Raw genomic sequence first — 19,150 nt, forward strand, 5'->3', positions numbered from 1 at the left:
GCTTCCCCGGTGCAGGGGGGAGGGAGCAGGCCGTGGGGAGGGGACTGTTGGCTCGACTCAGGTGCACCCCTGCAGTGCCACGCTCAACCACTGCTTGTGCCTCGCGTCTTGCAGGAGAACTTCCAGCAGCAACCCGCCGTCTGTGTGCAAAGCCAGCCTGTCGGGTAAGTTCCCTGCCTGCCTGCCGGGGCCAGCCTCCCTGCAGTGATCCCCGCAGAGCTGCCCCAGGGTGCAGGCGGCTTGCATGGGTGCAGCCAGCAGCAGCTGACAGGCTGAGGGCGAGACCCTCCCTAGGATTCTCTCTCCCAGCTGACCTGCCCCCCAGGATCCCTCGCTCCCAGCCCCGCTCCTCTTCCTCCGCTCGGAGCCGAGGCCCTGAGTTCCCCAGCAGGATGTACGTGAATCTCCCATCTCAGCCAGCACCCACCTGCCCTACTGAGCCCAGGCACGTGATGTCAGAGCAGCCCCAGGCCGTGCCCCTGCCATGGCTGCAGCTCGCCGTGGGGCCGGGACATCGGCCTGGTGAGAACGGTGGGGGTGGGCATGTCATCGGCTCAGGCGCCCAAGGCGGCTCCCTTGCTCCCCACTCGTGGGGCTGGGTCTCCGCAAATAGCCAAGCCGAGCTCCAAGGCCATGCGCAGTCTGCCTCTGAACTGCGGGCCAGGGCACCGTCTCCTGCCATGGCGCCCGGCCCCCTCCCGGCGTCCCTGGTACTGGCCCCATGGGCCACACCCCATGAGGCACTGCAGTGGCCATGCCCAGGAGATCCAGGTTCCCGTGCCCAGAGGGAATGAAGCCCTCCTGCCCCCCCAGCCCAGCCCCCCACGGGGTGAGTGAGCCGTGGCTCTGGCACTGCCCCTCATGATCCATGTCGGGTTTTCGCCTGCTCCCTCCTGCTTGGCTCCTCTTCATGCCGCAGCAAGGATGGAAAGTCTCCTATTGACGTCAAACGTTCCATTAATAAAAACTCTGCTCGTGTCTCCAGCCCCAGTCCCAGCTCCGGCGGGAGCCCTGCCGCCTCCAGCTGGGCTGCTGGGTGGGCCCTGCCCCTGCTTCCTCTGACCCCTGGCCAGCCCGCAGAGCGCAGGCGAGAGGGGTGACCTGAAAGGATCCCAGCTTCAGCCTGGGGCATGAGCGTGGGGGCTGCGGAGCCCTTCGGCCTGCCCCGCTGCGGGGCCCGAGAGGCAGCCAGTGGGAAACCTGGGCCCCCCTGCGGGGGAAGCAGGGCCTAAAGCCCCTTCTAGGGCCTGGCAGCCCCTCCGAGCAAGGCAGATGCAGGAGTCTATGCCCGGTGAGCGGGCCTGATCTTACCGTGTGTGGCAGGGAGGGGGTACTTCCCTCACTGGGTGGGAGGATGTCCCAGGAAAGTATTGCTGCCAGAATAGGGGGCTGCGAGCGGGGCAGGGCCCGATCCTGCCGGGGGTGAGGTTGTTGGGGGTAAAGTGCCCCCAGCCTGAACCCCTACATGGGAGGGGCTGCGAGAGGCTGGCACATTCCTAGAGCTTGTTTTCTAGAGAGTTGGGGCCGGCCCCACATCTCCCCATGGTGTGCGGCCGGCCCCACGTCTCTGGGCAAAGCCCTGCTCTGACCCTGTCCATCACACCCTGCCGCCCCCTGGCCTGCTGGGGGCGAACGCAGCTCCCTGCCCCGCCTGCCAGCCCCACACAGTCTGGAAGCCCCCCTCCTCCCTCTCAGCAACTGGATGGGAGGCAGGGTGCCAGCAGCCCCACCCTGCCCCTGCGTGCACACCGCTGTGGGGCAGGGGAGCCAGGCTGTGGGGCAAGCCCAGAAGGTGTACTGCCAGTGGCCTGAAGTGGGGGTCTGTACGAGTGGTGTCCCATCCCACTGCCCCCCAGGGGCCTGGCTGCGCGTGTCCGGTACACGGGTGCACACACAGGATGCTGTGTTCGCCTCCATGGGAGGGGCTTTGCTCACCATCAGAGCCCAGCGCTGCATGGCTGCGTCCTGCATGGGGAGGTGACCGGGGCACTCAGACCCAGACTTCTCCCTCGGAGGGGTGGGACCAGCTGGAGCCTGGTTCGAACAGGAGTTAGCCCTGCTCGAATAGGGTCTCTGGCTGTGCTAGGCCGGGGGTCAGCCGAGCTGATCACAAGGGTCCCTCTGCCCTTTGGATCTAGGCAGGTGCCAGCTCAGGTTAGCTCAGCCTCAGGCCAGGGGCATCCCCCCTGGTGCCAGGGCTGGGCCCTCCTGCTGCACGGAGGAAGCAGCAGCTTGGCCAAGCCCCACGGTGTGGAGTGGGCTCGGCCCCCATTCCTGTGGCTCTGGTGGGGCAGAGGGCGACGGGCTTGGAAAAACCAGCCCTTTGGGCCTGGAAACCCTGCTGTTTCAGGGCAGAAAAGGCAGCAATTCCCCAGCCAGGACGGCGCTCGGCTCCCCTGCTCTGTGCCACCAGCCCCTGGGATGGTGCCATTCTCAAAGGTGCTCACAGCAACGTCCGGGGCCCGGCCCAGCCCCACCGAGGGGATTCCTCTCCCAGCCCTGCTGTCCCAGCTCTGGGCAGCTCCTCGGGGCGATGCTGCTGCTTGAATCCCTGGGACTGCCTGGCCCTTGGGCAGGACTTGCCGGGTGTCCTGTGCCTGCAGCAGCTTGGGGAGCAGACCTCTCTTCCTGAGCTGGTGCTGTCATATGTGACCCCCAAGTCCCCCGGACCCCTGGCCCTGCTGCTTCCCTTGGCACCGAACGAGTGAACTGGGCAGGTGCACCCTCCTGCTGTCGCCCTGGCAACACAACAAGGTCCACCCAATATTTGCTCTTTGGGCTTTATGCAATAAGCCGGCCCCACAAGCACCTCGGGCCCGCCTCCCCCTCCAGCCAGGCGCGGCTGGCAGGCAGGCTGAGCGCAGCCAGGGGCTCCTGTCCGGCTGCGGCTGGAGAGGGCTGAGCCGGGCCGGCCAGCGGGGGAGAACTGGGGCCTGGGGGCTGTGCTGGCTGGGAGTCGGAGGCCCCTGCGGGCCCAGGCTGTAAATGTGGGAGCAGAGTGGCTGCAGTGCCCAGAATAGGGGGCACCACACGGGCATGCTGGCAGGGCCGCTGGCCACCAAGCGCTCTCCCCAATGCCACCTGCTTCTCTCTCACAGACGATGCCTGTCAGAAGCTGGCGATCGAGACCCTGGAAGAGCTGGACTGGTGCCTGGACCAGCTGGAGACTCTGCAGACCAGGCATTCGGTCAGCGAGATGGCCTCCAACAAGGTAAGAGATGCAGCGGCTCCTCCCAGAATCCCCCCCGCCTCTGACCGGATCCCAAACCCATCCCATTTACCCCGACAGGAAACAGAGATGCTGCTCCTCTCGCTACACCCCGCCCCAGCCATCCTGTGGGCCCCGGCTGGCTCGGCAGGGAGTCTGCAGTGCCTGCACTCACTGCTGTCTCTTGCGGTCCCAAGGACCCCAAAGTGCTTCACATGTCCTGCAGAGCCTGCGCTCGCATGCGGCAGAGCCGATGAGCCAGCTGCGAGGTAGAGTTCTTGGGGCCAGGCGCTGTGTATATACGCCGGGGTCACCCCTCCTCTCCCAGGAATGCAGCCCACTCTGGGCTAGAGCGCGGCAGCTGTTTGACAGCGCACAGTGACGGCACACAGCGGATCGGGACAGGAAGTGAAGAACGCTATAGCCAGCTGACATGGGCAGGTTTAGAAACCTGTTCCCCAGACTGGCACTGTGGGGTAACACTTTACATTGGGCACTTTGCGGATTAGGGCCAAAATTTGTGACAGAAGCTGCTGGTTTAGATGCCTCTGGTTTTGGCTGTGCACTCTGAGACCCTGTTTCTTATGTGCTGCTGCTGGTAGCTGCAGCTCCCTGGAGTCCCTGCAGAGTCCCTGGAGGCTGTGGGTGAGAATCCCCTCTGGAAACGCCTGTGACACCAGCGCACTAGTTACAATTGCACTGTAATTCACCAGTGCTGCTGGCTGTTCCACCAGCGTGGCAGTGGAGGCAGGGTGGCCGTGTGGCTAAGGGGCTGCTGTGGCAGTCAGGGGCTCTAGGCTCGGTTCCCAGCTATTCCACTGACTCCCTGGGTGGCTTTGGGCAACCTGCTGCATTTCTGTACCTCAGTTCCCCACCTGTAAATGAGAATAACGATGCATCCCTGCCTCCTGGGGGGGCCGTGAAGATAGGCCCATGGACACTTAGGATGTGGTCAGATCCTTCCAGGATGGTAGAGTTATAAACATCCAGGCAGACAGGGTGGAGGAGCTCTGAAAGCCTGCCCAGAGTGGGTTAGACGCCTCCACTGTAACCTTCGTGCTGATGAAATGCGAGGTGGAAAACCCAGCTCTCCTCCGGAGGGATCTGCCTGTCTCATTGCTTGTGCAGAAGCCAAATCCATGAGTAATTTGGTTCCTTGTCCTTCCGCTCTGATGCCGAGTGTTTGGAAAGCGAGGGAAGGCAGCCGAGATGTCGGTGTGTGTTCAGTGCCAAGTTCTCGGGTTAGGTCCCCCGCTCCTTCCTTCCTGTTGCACTGCAGATGTTACCGCAGCAGCACACGTTGCACAGCCAGATCTGCGCCTCGGCTCCTTTTCCGCAGGGGTCTTGTTCGAAGTAGCTTGAATTGTCAAGTGGCTCAGGACTTCGGGTTGGCCCTTAGAATTCTTCGAAGGCCTGGAGTGAGAGGAGAGCCCCCATACGTGCATGCAGAAACGGAGGCTCCAGGCGCGTAACCGAGACCAGACTCATTACACACGCACCCTGCAGGCCCGGATCCGCAGCAGCAATACAGGGAAGCCAATGGAGCAATGCTGATTTACACCCGCGGATCCTTCTCTGTTTTTGTAGGGCCCACCAGAGCACAGGACCAATGGCTGAAAATCCAGTAAGGTCTGGATTCAGGGATCTGTTTCCCTGGCACCCCCTGACACTGTCCTCGTGAGCTGGTGTTTGAGCTGGTTGGTCTCTGCTGCTCCAGGGGAGGAAGCCTTGGCCGAGCCGCTTGCCTGGCTTGTCCAGTCACCCCAGCTGCAGCACGTTGTGCTGGTGTGTCTGGTGACAGGGTGCAGGGCCAGCCCTGGGTGATGATTTGGAGTGCAGGGGCGTGGTGTGTCTGAGGCCAGCCTGCTTCCAGCCTGCTCCGCTCCAGGGAGGAGCATGGGGCCCCGTCATTCGAGGGGCTCCGAACAGAGCGAGCCGGGCGCTACGGTGCTGAGCACGCCCAGCATTCCTTGCAGAGCAAGGCCGGCTCTCACCTTCCCACCTCCTTCTTTGGCTGTCAGCAAGCCCTGAGCCAGGTCATGCCTTCCCCCCTCCCCGCCACTCCACACCCAGCCCAGGGCGTGGTGTAGCCCCGGAGTACCGCGGGATTCGCAGCCTGTTGGGGGGCACCCAGTGCAATGGGTCTGGGTCACACAGTTAGGTCCCTTGGCCCCACTCCATGTGCGGCTCCCCCCTTCCCGGGGCTTGAGAGAAACCCCACAGCACCAGGAAGGCTCAGTGACAACCGCAGAGCTCCGGCGTGACGCTTCCCAGGGGTATGAAGCAGCGGGAACGGGCGCCGTGCAGACAGCGCAGCGTGGGTTGAACAAACCCGCTGGGGACCCTGGGCACGTGCTCGGCTGGCTAGGCTCGGGCTGTGGGGCAGGCTCGCTGTGTGGACGTATCCTGCCTCGGGGCAGTCCCAGGCCTTTAGAGACGAGATGGGTGAGGGACGAGCTCTCACTAACCCAGCTTCAGTTGGCGAAAGCTCAACTCTCTCGCACGCAGCCCAGGGTCCGATGAAAGGCCTCGCCTCGCCTCGCCCCAGCCGCCGTCCGGCCCCATCTTGCCATCCTGCGCTGCACCCACCGCTGCACCTGGCCCTGTGTCCTGCAACGAGGGGCTCGGACAGGACAGAGGCGAGAGCAGCCCTGGGCTGGTGCTGCCGTGGCAGCCCGAGCCCGGCTGGTCTCTGAGGCGGAGGCTGGCTTGCAGCCCAGGAAGGGTTAAGCGTGTGGTGGCTCAGGCAGCCAAAGTGAGCGCAGCGCTGGGTCCTGCCCCTGCGGCTGAGCCTGCTCATTGGGCTGCAGCGTGTTGGGGAGGGGGCTCCCAGCTGCTGGAGTGTCCAGCCCCTGTGTACACAGGACAGGACAGGAGCCAGGGACCCCCCTGCCGCCAGCGATGCAGTCGGAGGCCGAGCCTCTGGGCCCAGGTGGTCCTCGCTGCGTCCCACGCCTGAGCATCCGGCCAGACCCGCTGCTCAGATTCTTAGGGCATCTTGTTTTTGGCTAGTCCTCCCCCATCCCTCCCGCCCTGAGCCCTGGCCTCCCTTCCCGCCCCACAAGAGGGGAGAGTCAGCATTTCCCAGGGAACATCTCTGGCTGGCTGGATGGTCCAGCCTGGCTGGAGCGAGCCTGACGCTGAGATGCCTGACGCAAGCCCTTGGCCCTCTGCATGCTGGGGCGTTACCCAGGTAAGCAGGCGAAGTGCGAACTCCGAGCTCTGAGTTCCCTCCCCGCTCGAAGCTGGGGGAGCCACGGTCCCCCCCTCTGGCTGCTCACACGCCAAGGATGCAGCTCCTCCTTTGCATGGTGCAGTCGGCTCTTGCTGGGGCCTGGCTGCATCCACGGGCACCCTTCTGCAGGAGAAGAGCCCGTGTCTAGCCTGTCACCGATGGCAGCTGTTCGGGGACGGCGTGTAGGAGCTCTCCTGCGCCCAGTCTTTACAGCACCCGTTTCCCCTGAGCATGGAAGGGAGGCAGCTTTTCTGGCCTTCATTTGACAGCCAGAGATTCCTGAAATGCAGCCCTGCTGCCTGGTGCCTCTGGCTGTGCAGAGCCACAGGCTCCCACCTGGGTGCAATACGCAGAGCCCTGTTCTGCCTCCAGCCCTGGTCCCTGCTGATGCTTTAGCTGCCCCGGTCATGTTTTGCCTCCTGCCCCAGAACCGGCACCCCCTGGAAATTCTCTCGGTGAGCGCAGCCAGCGTCCGGGCACCGCTGAGCCTGGGCCATGGAAGTGGCTCCTGCGCTCTCTGCTCCTTTCACGCCCCTTGGTGCTGCGCAGTGGGACTGGGGCATCAAGAATAATCCCAAGTGAACATGCACTCGGAGCGATTCCCTCCCTCTGCGGCACTGCAGCACCCCTGGGGCTCCACACTCCCTGTGCCCCACTGCCTGCCTCGAGCCCAGGGCGAGGGGGCATGCCCGAGGGACAGATCTGCTTGTTTGCTAGCTGCCTGCCGCTCCTGGGTTGGAAGTGTTCGCCTAGTCCTTCTGCCCTTTCTTGGGGCTCCGTGTTCTGCTGGGAGCAATGGGCCATCGCCACAGGGGCAGTGCTTGTCTGCAGGGTTGAGCAGCCCCTCTGGCCTGGCCGTGCAGCCCGTTTCCTGCGTATGGCTCGTGTCCTGTCCAAATGAACAAAGGGGAAAGCGTCTGGGGAGGCGAGACCTGTGCTGAGCTGTGCTGGCCGAGCAGAGCCGGGGCTCCTCGTCGGCCTGGCTAGAAGACAACTCAGCAAACCACGAAGGAGTAATTCGGGCCCAATCCCAGCCAGAGTCTCTGGGCGCTACCATGGTAGGGACCGCCACTAACAGCAGCAGCGATAAAAGCGCCTTCAGTCCGTGGGTCAGTCACTGAGCAGATCGGCTTCAAAGCCAGCTTCCTGGAAGGGGGCTCCCCCGCACCGGCCTGCGAGTCACCTCCCACACCCAGTCTGTCCGTTAGCCTCTCAGCCGCTCACTGGGTCTTTGGAGAGGCCAGGCTGCCAGCGCGTTGCAGGACACGGGTCCTGATGGTGCCACATGCAACGTGTGTCAGACAGGATGGTGCAAACCCAGGGTCCAGCCCGCTGGCAGGAAGGGAGGTGTCTGAAAGCAGCTTGTCGTCAGAGCAGTTTGCTTCAGCTGCACTTGCGGGGCCATTCCCCACGCATGAGCCCAGGTGCCGCAAGTTCGTGTGCAGCCCCTGGTCACATCTGTGCAGGCTGCCCCAGCCCAGTCTGCAGCCCTGTGTGCACATACTGGTGCCGTGCTGCAGCATAAGGTCTGGGGTAGTGCACACGTGTCATTAGGAACACGGTATAAATACAACATGTGCGACCTCCCAGGGCCGAATTCTATAACCCCCTGGGAGCTGAATTACTGTTACCAGCCCCAGAGCCTGCTTGGTCCTTCCACTCCACACCCTCACCAGAGCCGTGGCAGGGCCATGGATGCTGGGTGCGGTGATTTCTCCGTCAGGGCTCCTGGCCGGGTTTCTAACAGGCACCTTGGCTTGTCTTTGCAGTTTAAGAGGATGCTGAATCGAGAATTGACGCACCTGTCCGAAACCAGCCGCTCTGGCAACCAGGTGTCTGAGTACATCTCCAGCACATTCCTGGGTGAGTAGCGGAGCTGCGGGATGCTGCCTGGGCCCCGGCCATGCACAGTGGCACATTCCCTTAGACAGTGGGATGTCTGGACCAGTCAGCAGGCAGGGTAGTGGTGGTGGGAGCAGAGTCCCCAGAGATTGTTTCTGATGCTGCACTAGCCTCCTGCCACCCCTATTACCGCAGCGTCTCCCTGGTTGTGCTAAGCAAAGGGACCAGCCCCTGTCATGTGCAGAAGCCCCATTGTCGGTGACTGTCAGAATTAGACTGGGCAGAAAACGTAGAGGTGAATTGGTGCGTGTGGGGAAAGAGCTCTGCCCTGGCAGGGAGGGGGGGCACGCCCCTTTGGAATGAATCCGAACCACTGAACTTTGCCCGTTCCTAGCGTCAGCGCCCGCGTCCCTCAGCGCTCACCCAGCCTCCCTGCCAGCTGCCGTTCATGGTGCCTGCCTGTCGCGTTTTGTTTCTGATTCACGTCAGTGTGAGCCCTTTGGGGCAGGGCCGGCATTCGCCCTGTGTGTTTGCAAAGCCCTCAGCACACACAGGCCCTGAGGCGGGCTGGGAGAGCCGGTGGGTGTGGCAGTAATGCCCAGGGACACGGATTGTTGTAGGGGGGCCAGGTGAAGACCGCCATGGCAGCAATTCCCAGCAAGGCAGTTGTGTGACACACCACTAAAGAGATCGGGCGTGCCACACTCGCCAAGAGCTGCCGTCCCAAGTGTAGACATGGGGCTAGTCACAGACCCTGCCGGACCAGTGAAACCACATCAGAAATACGGACCGGCCTGACAGGGCCAGGCAGAGGCCTTGGGACTCCAGCAGAGGCAGACCAAGTGCCTCCTGCCTCTGCCCAGCACAGAGCACTGCAGCTGTCCCTTCGTCATTCTGATCCATCCCACCTGGAGGCATGATGCTTTCTCTGCCGCCTCTTCCTCTCCCTGCAGAACCGCCTCGCCTCGGCACAGCGTGAGCCTTAACCCTGAGTCCCCGTTGGTGGGCTCAGCCAGAGCCCGTGTCCTGCATTCCTCACTCCGGTGGGATTCCAGCTGCCAGGGTGAGGGCAGGAGGCTGGTCCCAGGGTGCCTGGCGCTCGAACTGCAGCATGCACTGTGCCGCTGACAGCTGGCTCCTTTGTGCTTCTCCTGCACAGCTCAGCTCTGCGTGCTCCCAGCTGAGGACTCGGGGCAGCCCGGCGAGCCAGCACTGCACTGGCCACCTCTCGGGATCAGCCCTGACCCGCACACAGCTGGGCTTGGCTTTCCTTTTCCACACATTTTTCTCCCCTCTTCCCCCCCTTTCCCATTTCAGCAGCTGCCTGTCTGAGGAATGCAAATGCCTCAGGACTGCCCGGCAAAGTCTCGGGCCCCGTTGCTGCAATGCATGGGGCTCTAACAAAGGGAGCATTCGGTGCCTACCTGGCTGGAGTAGCCAGAGAGGCAGGAGCAGGAGAGGCACCCGGAGACTGTGCCTGTTAAAAACAAGGGTGATAAAACCCTGCACCCCCCCCCCCTCCAGCATGGCAGGGCAGGGCACGTTACCAGTCAGAATGAACGCAGCCTCCCAACCCCACCTCTGCGTCCGGTGGGGAAACGGAGGCACAGAGCAGGCCAGGGTCTATGAGCAGAACCCAGATCTCCCAGTTGCATTCCTTCACCCCGGCTTCATGTCGGACTTCAGACAGAGCGGGTGCTAGGGAGACTTCCCCGGCAATGGAGAGAGTCGTCTGGAAACGCAACGTCTCGCGTTTAGGAACCCGCCTTTGCATCAGCTCCCAGTGCTGCCAAGTGGTGACTGTGTCACAATGAGCCGCGCACGTGCACCGGGGGTTTGGTCTTTGAAACATCGGTTTGACTGGGAAGCGCCAACATTCCTCAACACATTGTCCTCCGTTGCCATGGCAGCGATAATATTATTAGACTCCGCGTACGTCAGTTCTGTGTCTAAGGGAGGGTCAGTCCTGAGCCAGGCGAACCCATGGGGCTCGCTGGAAAATACACCTGGGTTTTTCCAGCCTTTTAACTCGGTAGGAAACTGAGCGCCGCGAGCGCTGCAGCAGGCCGGGAAACTCAGCCCGACGCTCTCCGGTGCTGGGCCAGGGCGCTGGGGCCGCCGGGCGGGGCTTTGACGGGCTCCTTTGACGTTACCCGGTGGGTAACGCACCGTTCTGTGGAGGGGGTGGCTGTTAGTTTTTAAATCCCCTCTGTATCTTCGTGGCCATCACCCGCTGCCGGGGCGCAGGGTCGGGGGCTCTCGCCCGGCTTGGCAATGACTGACCCGATCCCGTGAACCCTGGCGGGAAAGCTGCAGGTTTCATGCTGCTCGGGAACGTCGCCCAGGCTCTCTGCAAAGGGGCTGTGAGGTGAGGGTCGCTCCCGGGTGCTCTGACCCGCCCAGGGCCTGCTGGCTCCAGGGGTGCTGTGGTCCACTCCTGGTTCCCCAGCGGCTCAAGGAGGCAGGACAGGGCGCAGGTGCCGGAACAGTCACGAGGTCCAGACCCCGGGAGTGTCCCCAGCTCCCAGAGGGAGGGACCGGGCGGGGTGGGGACGTGCCGGACTCTCCGACCATCCTCTGCATTTTCTCTCCCCCAGACAAGCAGCATGAGGTGGAAATTCCCTCCCCCACTCCCAAGGAGAAGGACACGGAGAAGAACAATCGCCCCATGGCGCAGATCAGCGGCGTGAAGAAGCTGATGCACAGCTCCAGCTTCAGCAGCTCCAGCATCCCTCGCTTTGGGGTCAAGACGGACCAGGAAGGGCTCCTGGCAAAGGTGAGCAGGGCCCTGAGCGAGGGGGGAATGGGTCACCCCATGGCCCATGTCCCTCTCGGCCTCGTGTCCACCTGGCTGCAACCCTCCCGGCCCCGCCGCGCCTGCGTGAGCCGGCCACACCCCTGTGACTCGCTGCCTTGCATCTCTCCCAGGAACTAGAAGATACAAACAAGTGGGGTCTTGACATGTTTAAAATCGCAGAGTATTCTGGCAACCGCCCCCTCACCGTCGTCATGTACAGCATCTTCCAGGTGAGCGAGCCCCAGGGCGGCGCCGGGGGGGGCAGCACGGGGCCGGGGGCAGGGCACGAGCAGCGTGGAGCTGGGCGAGCACAGTGCTGGGGGCGGGGGCAGCATGGGTGAAGGGTGGGGGCAGCGCAGAGCCCCTCGCTCTAGCCTGGGCCTCACCTCTCCCCAGTGTGTCCTCGTCAGCAGGGCCCTACCGGACACCTGCATCTGGAGAGGTGCCCGGGTAGCCGCAGGCCAGGGGCAGCTCCCCGGAGCCCTGAAATAAAAGCCCTTCGTCTGGCTGGTGGGCAAGGGGATGGGGTGTCCCCCTCACCCCGATCCCGCTAACCTGCCCCACCCCAGATCCCCGCCGGGGCTCAGCAGAGCCGGGACTGCGGCAGGGCCAGAGGGAGGCCTGTGTGGAAGGGAGGGGAGGATTCACAGAAGCAGCTGGGTGAGCTCGTGCAGAGTACCTGGCCTCTCCCTGGGGCTGGGCTCCGACCCCTGCCCCGCAGCCAGCACCCACGCTGGCTCGTACTGAAGCTGCGTGGGGTAGCGGGGAGGTTAGCACCCCAGAGCCCTGCACTGAGCCAGTCCTGTCCCCCCCGCCCCGCAGGAACGGGACCTGCTGAAGACCTTCCGCATCCCGGCCGACACCTTCATCACCTACATGATGACCCTGGAGGACCATTACCGCGCCGACGTGGCCTATCACAACAACATCCACGCTGCAGACGTGGTCCAGTCCACGCACGTGCTGCTGTCCACGGCGGCGCTGGAGGTGAGGGAAGGGGAGGGGCTGGCGCCAGACTGGCTGGCCGGTGGAGGGGAAGCAAAACGGCACATCGGCCGCAAAGACCGTGCCGCCGTGTCCGTCTCTGTGCAGCCTGGGGCTAGGTCTGCACCATGTCACAAGCCACCCGTCCCCCCGTCCTCCAGGCGGGTTTGTCCGTCCCAAGATAAAGAGGCACCTTGGCTGCCCCGTTCCATGGTGTTGGGCGGTCCGGCAGGCAGCGCTCGCAGGCTGGGTGGGGCACATGGCAGAGGGGAAGGAGTTACACTGGTCTCCCCGCAGTCCCGTGCTGGACTCTGAGGGGTTTAGTGTGTGGGGAATACCCCGGGGCTTTCCCTCACCCCAGCCTGCTGCCCCGGACACGCAGGCACCTCCAGCCGCAATTAACCAAATCCGAGAGGGTTGCTCCCAGCGGGCTGGGTGACATCTGCCCCTCTGGCTCACACATGCGGTGTGTGTGGCACCGGCCTCAGCGCTACCCCCTCGTGTCCGTCGTCCTCCAGAGAGGCTTGCTCTCTGCTGGAAGCGGGGACGGCTCCCTTCCCTTCACCCGGCCCCCTTCTCTCCTGCTTCCAGGCTGTGTTCACGGACCTGGAGGTCATGGCCGCCATCTTTGCCAGCGCCATCCATGACGTTGACCACCCAGGCGTGTCGAACCAGTTCCTGATCAACACCAGTGAGTGCACGCCCCCGTCACCCTGCGGGACAGCCCTTCCCCAGGCACCTGTCAGACGGCTGGGTGCCCAGGGGCTGCCGCAGGGCCCTGCAGGTCACTGGGTTAATCCCACTGCCACCTCCTGTGAGCGACTCCGGGACCCGCACCCCAGAGCAGAGACGCGGTGCGGGGCCCCTGTGCCATGCGGCCCGGCTCCAGGAGCCCACAACCCCTGGGTGTGGCGGTGGGCGCTGGCAGCCTGCGTGCGGTGCAGACGTGCCAACCCATTGCCCAGGCGGGCAGTGCCCCCGACGTGGCTCCAGGTGTCAGAGAGCTGTTCACACGAGCTGCCCCGAGACCTGGCTCCTGTGGTGTTCAAGGCAGCGGGTGGCAGCGGTTTTCCAGCGCTGGCCCCTCGGCTGCAGGGCTTGCACCGAGAGGCGCCTGCAGGAGGCGGCCGGAGCCTGCGCCCGCCTCTCGCGCTAACACCCCCTGTCTCCCCAGACTCGGAGCTGGCTCTGATGTACAATGACGCCTCCGTCCTGGAGAATCACCACTTGGCCGTGGGCTTCAAGCTGCTGCAGGAGGAGAACTGCGACATCTTCCAGCACCTCAGCAAGAAGCAGCGGCAGTCGCTCCGCAAGATGGCCATCGACATGGTGAGGGGCCGGCTCTGCCTCACCTGCTGGCTGAGCCCGCGGGAGGCTCCGGGTCGGACCCGAGCTGCGTGGGCGTCGGGCCGAGCTGCTCCCTGCAAACGCCCCCCAGGCAGCAATCGCTAACACCAGGGCGGGGCAGCCCCCAAACACCTGGAGGGAATTATAGCCCGGCAGGATGAGGCTCCCTTTGACTGACAGGACTCCGGTCTCCCCCGTTACACGCCCGGTGTGTCACTGTTAGTCAGGGCCCAGCGCAGCTGGTGTCAGATGCTGCTGTCACACGTGCATGCACACGCACACGCCCGCTGCCCACTCGCAGCAGGGCTCGGCAGAGTCCGGGGCAGAATGATCAGCCTTTTCACAGGGGCTTTCCTAAGAATCGGGCTGAGATTTCCAGAGGCCCGGGAGATCTGGCCCCTGTCACATCCCAGCGAACAGGGACTCAGAGCTCTGCCGGCTGATCTGTCTCCATCCTGGGCTTTGACGTCCCTCTCTTGCTGGGACAGAGTGGGGGAGGCACAGCCTGTGGGGTCCCCTCTAGCCACCCCCACCTCCCGCTCCAGGCTCAGCCATCGGACTAGCCCCGGAGGCGGAAGAGGCCGGCGTTGTGTTCCAGGAGGGGGTGCAGGGGGCTGGGCACAGTGGGTGCAGGCTGCCGGCTTTGCTGACTGTGGTGCTGGGTGCTCGGCTGGACGCAAGCTAAGCTGCGAGCCCTTCCCTCCACGCAGGTGCTGGCGACAGACATGTCCAAACACATGAACTTGCTGGCAGACCTGAAGACGATGGTGGAGACCAAGAAGGTGACCAGCTTGGGAGTCCTGCTGCTCGATAACTACTCGGACCGAATCCAGGTGAGGGGGAGGGGCTCTGGGACGGGGCAGCCCAGCATCACCTGGCAGCGGGTCCGGCCGTACCCAGCCCTTCCTGCGTGTTGCTCCAGGCCTCTGCCAGGTTGTCTCCCGTAGGTTTGCACCTGGCGCTTCGGTCTCCGGGCTGCGTAGGACCCTGATGGGGAGGCTGCAGTGACACTCCTGTGCTGAGACTTTCCTCGCTGCTGCCGCACGTGCCCTTCTGAACCAGAGACCAACCCCCACCAAGTCCTGGCCCCAGTCCTGTGCTCGCTCCTCACTTCAGCAGAGCAATGCAGGACGTCCAGAGCCTGGCTCCAGGCTGGGCCGCTCAGGTGCTGTCTTTGCAGGGGGTTACCGAATTAATGCCCAGCGCCAGCGCCCTGCCCCTTGAGCCTCGGGCACCCGGGCAGACGCTTGATGCGGGTATCGGAGCAGTCCCAGCCCGGCGCTGCCCCTCGTGACAGGCCCGGGCCAGTCAGGCGGTGGCGAGGTGGAAGGGCTGGTTGCAAAGCTGTGGCTGTCCCTGCCCGCAGGTCCTGCAGAACATGGTGCACTGCGCCGACCTCAGCAATCCCACCAAGCCCCTGGAGCTCTACCGCCAGTGGATCGACCGCATCATGGTGGAGTTCTTCCACCAGGGGGACCGGGAGCGGGAGAAGGGCATGGAGATCAGCCCCATGTGCGACAAGCTCAGCGCCTCCGTGGAGAAGTCGCAGGTGTGTCCGGGGCCGGGGCCGGGGCTGGGGCCGGGGCTGTGCTCGCGGGGCCGCCCCTCTGATCAGGGCTCAGCACTGGCCAGGACTCGTCCTGCCCCAAGGGCCTGCAGGAGACAGGCGCGCTGGAACCTAGCACCGGGTGGAGGGGCCAGCGAGGCACTGTGGAGCCCTGGGCGAGGGAGGGATGTGCCCCAGGGAGGAGTCTGATCTGGGGAACCCTGCAGCCACCGCAGCCGGGGAACGGTCACCGATCGGAGGGCTCGTGGGCCAGCCCCTGTGCTGCCACCCCACAGCTGTGCCCGCTGCACCAGCAGCAAAGGGCAGGACCCTGCCGAGGCCCCGTCCACCCAGCGCACTCGCTCCCGTGGTGGGCAGAGGCTGCCTGGCCGCGTCTCTCGGGTGGCGATAGCGGGTGAAAGCAGGGAGGAGCTGGCACCCCTCCGGGGCCTGTGGAGACACTCAGGGGTTAGCAGCCCCCGGGCGGCAGCGGAGCCCTGTCCCTCGGGCAGCTCGCTGCGAGGAGCTAATGGAGACGCTGGCCCTGACGGCAGGAGTCCCTGGGGCAGGGACGCTGCCCCCTTGGAGATGTGCCCGGCCTGCCCCATAACCCCCAGCTCTGCTTTTCTCGCAGGTGGGCTTCATCGACTACATCGCTCACCCGCTGTGGGAGACGTGGGCCGACCTGGTGCACCCTGACGCCCAGGAGATGCTGGACACGCTGGAGGACAACCGGGAGTGGTACCAGAGCATGATTCCGCACAGCCCCCCGCTGCCAGCCGAGGAGCAGGCCCCCGAGAAGGGCAGCGGGGGGGAGAAGTTCCAGTTCGAGCTGACCCTGGAGGAGGAGGCAGAGTCGGACACGGAGCCGGAGGAGGCTGAGAGCCCGCTGGAGGAGGACAACAGCGGCAGCGACTCCAAGACGCTGGCCACGGACGACTCGGAGTCCGCAGACGCTGAGCACCCGTCCCCCAGCTCCGCTGGCAGGGACTCTCCGCCCCCCACGCACGGCGGCCCCCTCAGGAACGTGCTGGTCAAGCAGAAGGAGGCCTTGCACTTTGACAACAGAAGGGCGCTGGAGAGCGCGCGCGCTCAGCCTGCGGTCAGCACCTCCCCGGGGCAGCCGGAGCTGGAGGACAGGGAGCTGGGCCTGGACACGGAGGGGAACCTCACGTTTCTGCCGCTGGGGACGTAGCGGCCTGGGCCCAGCGCTTCCGTTGCTCGGGTCTGGGAGCCACACAGAGACCGGGAACCGCAGGGCCGTTAATAAAGAGAGCAAGGGCATGGCGACTTCCACCCTCCTGGCTCCCTGCCCAGTGGCCTGGCTCGGAGCACGTGAGCTCTGGGCGCCCCCACCCCCTGCAGCCCCCGCTGGGGACTCAGAGATCGGGACCCTGCCGGGGGAGCAGGCAGCAGCGGGCCCAGGCTGGAATCGTCAAGCCGGGTCCCTTGAGTGGAGCTGGGGCGACCAGACATCCCCGGCACCTCCTTGTGGATGCTGCGCAGGCAGCGTGGACATGGCTCCGCAGAGCTGCACCGGGGCAGCCGCCCTGGGCGGGACCGCGCGTGGCCACTGGGCTCGGATGGGCCGCTGCCAAGGGCTGGCGGCCGCTGCGCTGTCCTGTGTGTCTGTGACCTCTCTCTCCTTGGTCTAACCGTCCCCCGCGCCCCACAGCAGGGCCCTCCCCACACCGGGACGGGCAGACGGGCCACACAGACCCCTGAGCATCCCCACTGCTCACAGCTACGCACCGTGTCCCCTCCAGGCAGCAGCCCTTTGGCTCCCGAGTGGGGAGCGTGGCGCCTGTGGAGCCTGGCCCCTTCCCATCTCCCCCTGCCTGGCGCTGGGATGCACCGACTCTCCTCCCTGGGAGGCCAGGCCTTTGTGCCACAAGCCCCTGGCGGCATCCCTGCCTTGCTGGCCTGGTTCCCCGTCACCCTGCTCCTCTCCCCCTCCCCCTCAGCTGCCCAGGACCCTCAGCTCAGCCCTGGCCTGGCCCAGCGCTCCCACCAGGCGGCCTGAGCCCTGCCTCCTAGGGCAGGAGGCTGGTTAGACCCCGAGAGCAGCCAGTTCACTCTCCAGGTACCTCCCAGCCAGTTCCTCCTGTGGAAGGGGATTGGGGGTGGGGACCCCCCTCCGAGAGGGGAGGCTTTGCCCCCACCCCCACACTTCGCTTCCTAGCACTGCATCCCGCGGCTGCAGGGGCTGGAGCGCTGGCTGCTTGCAGGCCGCAGCTGGGATTTCCTCACATCGTCTCCCTGGGAGCTGGGGGGCAGGCGCTCAGCCGCCGTGACCTGGCGCAGTTCCTTGGTACCCAGCCGACCTGCTGGCGTCCGGGGCCCTGTGAGCTACAGAGACGAGAGACAGGGCGGATCCCAGCCCCCAGGCTCCCCTGGTGAGGGTTTGGATTCTGCCCACACAGCTCCTGCCGCCCGAGGTGGGCCCAGCGATCCCAGGATAAAGGTCGGGGCGCAGCCGTTCCCACGGGGGACGAGGACTCGGCTGTCTGGGTCTCCGCACCTTTACCCAGGCTCACTGTGGCCAGACCGGGAGCTGTGCCGCTCTAGCCGTGCGTAGCGCCTTCCCCGCCTCTCCCAGCATCCGGGGTGCGGGTCCCAGGGGCACTGCTGGCAATGGGAATTCTTTATCCAAGGCCCCGGGCGGCAGCGGGTCTCTTCCCTGCTGAGTCGATGCTCTGCATTTACAGGCGCAGCCACTGACAAGCGTCCAGGGCTGCCCGTTCTGTGCTGGTGAGTCTCATCCAGACACACAGGACCTGGAGCACGTGGGATTCTCCTTTTCCTCTAATGTAGGCAACTAAACGAACGGGCGGCCCCCCTCAGCGGGGGACGGTCGCTGCAGGGGCCACGCACTGACAAGCCCCCTGCTTCCCTGAGGTCAGGCTTCCCTTTCCAGGCAGGCGGACACTGCAAACTGCGAGCCGAACGGGGAGGTAGCTAAACCAGCGCTGTCAGCGTTCCCCATCACAAAGCAGCCGCGGCCTGGCAGTGGGTGCTGGAGGAACAGGCTGGGAATCCTGGGGGCAGTGGCCCCTGGCTGTGGGTGCTGGGGAGATCACTGTGCACTGGGTGGTGTGTTTAATTTATTTTGGGGCACGTTCACTTTTTAAAGTCTTTTGTAGCTCACTTTTTAAGCCCACGTCACGTCACTCCGTGTTCTTTCTCAGACACTGGTTTTACTGTGATCAGCACCCAATATGCTGCATTTATACCTTGCACTTTGGCGGCCCCCGCTGAGCGCCGCCCACCTCGTTACTCGTTAGCCGTGTCTGAGCTCGGAAAGAGACTCTTTTTCCCCCCTTTGGGGATTAACCCTGTTCCTTTCTTTTCTTTTTCCAACGTGATCCATGTAAACGTGTGTTTTTATCATGATATAAAGTCCCACGATTCGAACTGAAGTGGAATTGTGGGCTCCTGGGAGAGCTGCGCTGCCATCCTACCATGGGTGCGGGGGATGCTGGGTGTTCGGGGAGGGACACCCCATGGCTGACCCTGCAGCGCTCAGAGCGTACGAAAGGGCAGCAGCTCAGAGGGTCACTGCAGCCTGTGAGGCTTTCAGGGGCCGAGCCATGGCTGGCGGGGAGGTGGGGTCTGTCTGAAGCTTATGGGAACGAGATGTTTGCTCCTTGCAGAGAGCACTGCTGAGCCCCCCGTTCTCCTGCAGTGGCGCTGGGCAGGACCCAGCAGCTGCTGAGTGAATTCCAGCACCCCAGTGCCATGCCCGGCGCCCCAGCCTTTGCATGGTAGCGGCAGATTGGTCCGCGTGCCACCTGCGCCCCTCCCCAGGGCCCTGGTGCCCGGCGACGCAGGCAGGCGTTAGTCACGCTGGCTCCAGCGTAAGTCGTTTTATCTTCAGCGCTGAGAAGCAGCAGCGGGACCCAGCCCATTGACGAGGAAGAGGAGGGCACATGCCGCTCTCCCTCCTCCCCTGGCAGAGCCCTTGCCAGCTCTGGTGCCATTCGTGTCACCCCCCGAGACGGCAGAACTCTCCTGGCTCCACCCGCTTCCCTCGCCAGTTTGCAGCCTGCCCAGCTCCCCCCTGCCCCGCGGCCCTCGCGGCTGCTCCAGCCCAGCCTGGGTAGGTGGGGGCATCACGGTCCTTGCTGTGGTGGCATCAGTCAGTGCCCAGCGCCCCATGGGCTTGGCGCTGACCACCCAGAGCTCACGGCC

General features: G+C 64.6%; 1 protein-coding gene across 3 annotated transcripts in view; it reads left to right on the top strand.

Annotated features, from left to right (window-relative positions):
• PDE4C (phosphodiesterase 4C) overlaps positions 1–19,150 on the top strand; it is a 79,268-nt gene extending 60,118 nt beyond the window's left edge. For all 3 annotated transcript variants that reach the window (XM_067560954.1, XM_067560971.1, XM_067560963.1), the window contains 11 exons: positions 115–164; positions 3,099–3,211; positions 8,213–8,306; positions 10,883–11,061; positions 11,214–11,312; positions 11,905–12,069; positions 12,658–12,757; positions 13,241–13,395; positions 14,124–14,246; positions 14,780–14,962; positions 15,594–19,150. In XM_067560954.1, the coding sequence (XP_067417055.1) occupies positions 115–164; positions 3,099–3,211; positions 8,213–8,306; positions 10,883–11,061; positions 11,214–11,312; positions 11,905–12,069; positions 12,658–12,757; positions 13,241–13,395; positions 14,124–14,246; positions 14,780–14,962; positions 15,594–16,154 (1,822 nt within the window). In that variant the 3' untranslated portion in view covers positions 16,155–19,150. The remainder of the gene's footprint in view (positions 1–114; positions 165–3,098; positions 3,212–8,212; positions 8,307–10,882; positions 11,062–11,213; positions 11,313–11,904; positions 12,070–12,657; positions 12,758–13,240; positions 13,396–14,123; positions 14,247–14,779; positions 14,963–15,593) is intronic.

The sequence above is a fragment of the Emydura macquarii genome, unplaced genomic scaffold (genome assembly GCF_026122565.2).
Source record: "Emydura macquarii macquarii isolate MOO-44397 ecotype Brisbane River unplaced genomic scaffold, CSIRO-AGI_Emac_v2 contig_306, whole genome shotgun sequence".
NCBI lineage: Eukaryota > Metazoa > Chordata > Testudines > Chelidae > Emydura > Emydura macquarii.